The 5048-nt window shown below is 36.5% G+C and overlaps 1 protein-coding gene across 5 annotated transcripts in view; it reads left to right on the top strand.

Annotated features, from left to right (window-relative positions):
• The first annotated feature begins 1526 nt into the window (after positions 1-1526).
• Positions 1527-5048, top strand: part of PRDM16 (PR/SET domain 16) — a 909210-nt gene continuing 905688 nt past the window's right edge. For all 5 annotated transcript variants that reach the window (XM_082273292.1, XM_082273289.1, XM_082273288.1 and 2 more), the window contains exon 1: positions 1527-1931. In XM_082273292.1, coding sequence (XP_082129418.1) covers positions 1895-1931 — 37 coding nt within the window. In that variant the 5' untranslated portion in view covers positions 1527-1894. The remainder of the gene's footprint in view (positions 1932-5048) is intronic.

The raw sequence follows: 5048 nt of genomic DNA, 5'->3' as shown, positions 1-5048 counted from the left end.
GACTATGGGGGTTAGAGAGAAGGCCAGCATCAACATGATGTTATAGGGGCTGAAGGGAAGTTGAGAATCAACAGGGGAGAATGGGACCAACAACTTTAACAGGGAATCATGGTGACAGGAAAGGAGGCCAGCACTGGTAACTGGCAGGGGACCATCCAGGATAGAGGGGAGTCCAGCACCAATGGGAAAGAAGGGGGGCCCAGCACCAACAGGAGACCATGGGGAGATGAAGAGAGGCCAGCACCAGCAAAATACTATGGGGAGAGGAAGAGAGGCCAGCACCAACAGGGGACCATAGGGACAAAAAGGGAGTCCAGCACCAACAGGTGTCCATGTGGGGGCTAGAGTGGAGTCCAGCACCAAGAAGTGACCATGGAAACAGGGAGGGTGACCATGACCAGTACAACAGGGGACAATAGGGACAGTAAGGGAGGCTAGCACCAACAGAAGACTATGGGGGGGGGGGGGGGGTACAACACCAACAGGGGAGCATGATGGCTGAAAAGGAGGTATGCACAAGAAGGCCATCAAAGCTAATGAAACACCCTGCACTGTATGCACTGCCAAGTTCAAAAATATATGGAGAAATAGACTGGTAAAAATTGTAGCAGTGTGACTCCAATAAAATGTTGTATGTTTTACAAGTTCTGTATATCCCAAAGCATTTCATCATGTACTACATGAAGCTACTTTCTAAATCTATCTATCTATCTATCTATCTATCTATCTATCTATCTATCTATCTATCTATCACCAATTTGACCATTTATTTACACAATGCCCTAATATCATCCTAATAACATCATACATGTCAAAATATATAATACACCTAAAGATATTTCTATTTATGTATTGTATCTACATATCTATCTGTCCAACAAGAGAGGGAGAAAACAAACAGAGATCATTTGGATAAAAGTTATTTCAGTACATGCAATGCCACCCAACATAGAGAAAGTGATCCATCTACTGTGAGAAAAACAGAAAGAGAAGGGGGAGGGAGCACAAAAACTATCTATCTATCTATCTATCTATCTATCTATCTATCTATCTATCTATCTATCTATCTATCTATCTATCTATCTATCTATCTATCTATCTATCTATCTATCTATCTATCTATCTATCTATCTATCTATATATCTATCTACCTACCTGTCATTATTGTATCTGACTATACACAAGTCTTTTTAATTGCAATCAAGTTACAATTCTTGCCTATCTATCTATCTATCTATCTATCTATCTATCTATCTATCTATCTATCTATCTATCTATCTATCTATCTATCTATCTATCTATCTATCTATCTATCTTTCTATCTATCTATCTATCTATCTATCTATCTATCTATCTATCTATCTATCTATCTATCTATCTATCTATCTATCTATCTATCTATCTATCTATCTATCTATCTATCTATCTATCTATCTATCTATCTATCTATCTCTATCTATACAATTCATTTTACTGTTTATAGCTATAGACATTATATATATATATACATCACCCCAAGTGGTACCTGGCTCCTCAGTATGTCCATCCAGGGGGTCCCTCTGTCACCCATAGCTGTGATTTTTTCTTAAAGAGGCAGTGCAGGCACTAAGCAGAAAGAGGCTGAGAAAGTGTTGGGGGGTGCTGGTGGGGAGTGAGGGGGGAGATAAGTGATCTGAAGAGGAGGATAGTACAGACGGAAAAAAAAAAAAAAAAACTGATGGTGATGATGATGATGAATACATTGCAAAGTTTCTTAGTCCTGGCGAGGGTGTCAGATTGAGTGCTCTGTGCGCATGTGCAAAGGTGTCCGAACTGACAATGCTTCTGAGATGAAGATAGTGTGTTCCTTGCTTCTGGGCTCAAGGAGGAGAAGAGGAATCCACCAGCCGACAAGATGAGATCCAAGGCGAGGGCGAGGAAACTGGCCAAAAGTAGGTTCCTTTTCTTTCCTTGTGCGGGGCTAGCAGCCCCCCCAGACAGGCAGCACAGCCTCCTCCAGAGCTGATCCCTTCTGGCAGCACACTGCACCTTCTTCCCCCCTCTGCCTAGGCAGGCTTGCAAAAAGGGATATCTGCTTCTATTTTTTCCTGACTTCCAGTAGAAGCTTCCCAGGCAAAGCAGTGAGCTGTGTGTGTGCCCTGTGCCAGTCCCTGTGCCAGTCCCTGTGGAGCACCAGGCAAGCTCCCCCTGCACCATCCCTGGCACCCACAAAAAAAAGCCCAATCCGTGCAAAAACGAAACTTAGCTAAAAGTTGACGAGAGCCATAGGAACTTTTTTTTTTTTTTTTTTCCTCTCTCCTTCCCTTTATTGAAACGTTCCAAGTCTTGTGAAAGAATATTCCTGGCTTTTGATATAGTGGGCGCTAGAGGACTGCCCACGAGTCATCAAAACTGACTGAGCAGTGTGACACAAGCCCAGAGCTCACTGCTGCCCGTGGACTCCTGCCTCCATTTTCATGCATTTTTCTGCTATCATTTGCTGCTAATCGCCAGATCTAGGCTGCAGAATTTGGGCAGGAGGAGGAGGAGGAGGGGGAGAAGGGGGGGGGGGGGGCTGGGGGGTGCAGCAGTTTTTTGTGTGTGTGTGTGTTGCAATTTATGTATTGCTTTGCACCCTTTGAAATTCCTTTATGTGTTGTTTTTGGGTTTTGTTTTGCGCTCTTGCAACGTTGTGCAGTGTAGTTTGTAGGTGCATTGTGTTGGAGATTTTATTTTATTTTATTTTTTTGCATTTTTGTTATTAGGCATTGGGATGTCATAGAGCTGTAGACTGTCAGCCCAGCTGTTTTGTAGAGTGTGACAATAAGGGCACAGATCAGGGCTGTCAAGTGTGTTTGTGGCTTTGTGCAAAACAGCTGGACTGTCCTGCAATGCTGCCTGGGATCTGTTCTCTATTATTATTATCAATAATATTTATAAAAATGCAATGCTAGTTGGGATCTGTTCTCTATTATTATTATCAATATTATTTATAAAAATGCAATGCTAGTTGGGATCTGTTCTCTATTATTATTATCAATATTATTTATAAAAATGCAATGCTAGTTGGGATCTGTTCTCTATTATTATTATCAATATTATTTATAAAAATGCAATGCTAGTTGGGATCTGTTCTCTATTATTATTATCAATATTATTTATAAAAATGCAATGCTAGTTGGGATCTGTTCTCTATTATTATTATCAATATTATTTATAAAAATGCAATGCTAGTTGGGATCTGCTCTGTATTATTATTATCAATATTATTTATAAAAATGCAATGCTAGTTGGGATCTGCTCTGTATTGTTACTACTATCATTAGTCATCATTTTTTTTAATAATAAAAATACAGTGGTAGTTGGGATCTGCTCTGTATTATTATTATTATTATTACTATTATTATTAATCGTTTTTTTTAAAAAATAAAAATATAGTGCTAGTTAGGATCTGCTCTGTATTATTATTACTATCATTATTATTCTTTTTTTTTAAAAATAATAAACATATAGTTCTAGTTATGATCTGCTCTGTATTATAATCATAATAAAAAATATAGTGCTATTTAGGATCTACATATGTATTATTATTATTAGTGTTTACAATAAAAATGTAATGCTGATTGGGATCTGCTGTGCATTATTACTATTATTATTTCCATTATTGAGTGTTACTCTCACGCATACTTTTATTTTTTTATTATTATTAATTTATTTTTTATTTATTTAATTTTTTTTCCTGTGGGTTGTTTCATCGCGTCTTTTATTCTGTTTTTACAAAAAGCAGTTGTAATTTTTTTCACTGTTTTCTAAATCCGATTTTTTTTCCCCCTGCCATTGCTGGTTATAATGACAAGCCGACACATTGGCAGTGTTGAGAGGGAGTTCTCGATGTGAAGTAGGTAGACCAGGGCGAGCTAAGCAAAGGTGCTTCTCCTGAGTACTAAGGCAATTCTCATTTTAATTGCACGCTCTGATGTTCTGTGTTAATAAATAAGCAAGGTGTTACAATGTACTTGTGTTTGCCGGGTATTAAAATACATTTTTTTTTATAAGCCAAGCATTTATTTTTTTTTAAAGCCATATACTTTTATTGGATGTCCGAGAATACGTTTATAAAATAGGTATTGAAATGTAATTTATTAAAGCAAGTATTAAAATGTACATTTATGCACCAAGTATTGGAGTAGGCTTTTATAAAATAGGTATTAAAATGTACTTTTATGCACCAGGTAAAGGAGTAGGCTTTTATAAAATAGGTATTAAAATATTCTTTTATGCAACAGGAGTAGGAGTAGGCTTTTATAAGATAAGTATTAAAATATAATTTTATGCACCAGGTATTGGAGTAGGCTTTTATAAAATAGGTATTAAAATATACATTTATGCACCAGGTATAGGAGTAGGCTTTTATAAAATAGGTATTAAAATATACTTTTATGCACCAGGGATTGGAGTAGGCTTTTATAAAATAGTTATTAAAATATACTTTCATGCACCAGGGATTGGAGTAGGCTTTGCTAAGTAAAGGTATTTAAATGTACTTTTATGCACCAGGTATTAGAGTAGGCTTTTATAATATAGGTATTAAAATGTACTTTTATGCACCAGGTATTGGAGTAGGCTTTTATAAAATAGGTGTTGAAACCTAATTTATTAAGGCAAGTATTAAATGTACTTTTATGAACCAAGTATTGGAGTAGGCTTTTATAAGTAAAGGTATTTAAATGTACTTTTATGCACCAGGTATTAGAGTAGGCTTTTATAAGCCAGATATTAACTCGCACTTTATTAAAGCAATTATTAGAAATGTATTTTTAAGAGCCAGGTGTTGAAGTAGGCTTTTATAAACCAGGTTTTAAACTGCATTTTTTTAAACCCAGGTGTAAGTGTAGGCTTCTATAAGCCAGGTATGAACACGTGCTTTTAGGAGTCATTTATTAAAATGTCTTTCTTTTTTAAACCAGGCATTAAAATGCACCTTTATAAAACATGTGTTAGAGTATCATTTTATAACACAGGGATTAAAATGTACTTTTGCAAGCCAAGTATTATTATTATTTTTTTTT

This window comes from Pelophylax lessonae, assembly GCF_965119305.1.
Source record: "Pelophylax lessonae genome assembly, chromosome: 12".
Classification (NCBI taxonomy): Eukaryota; Metazoa; Chordata; class Amphibia; order Anura; family Ranidae; genus Pelophylax; species Pelophylax lessonae.
The sequence above is the reverse complement of the archived record's forward strand: the minus strand, read 5'-3'. Positions and strand labels throughout refer to the sequence as shown.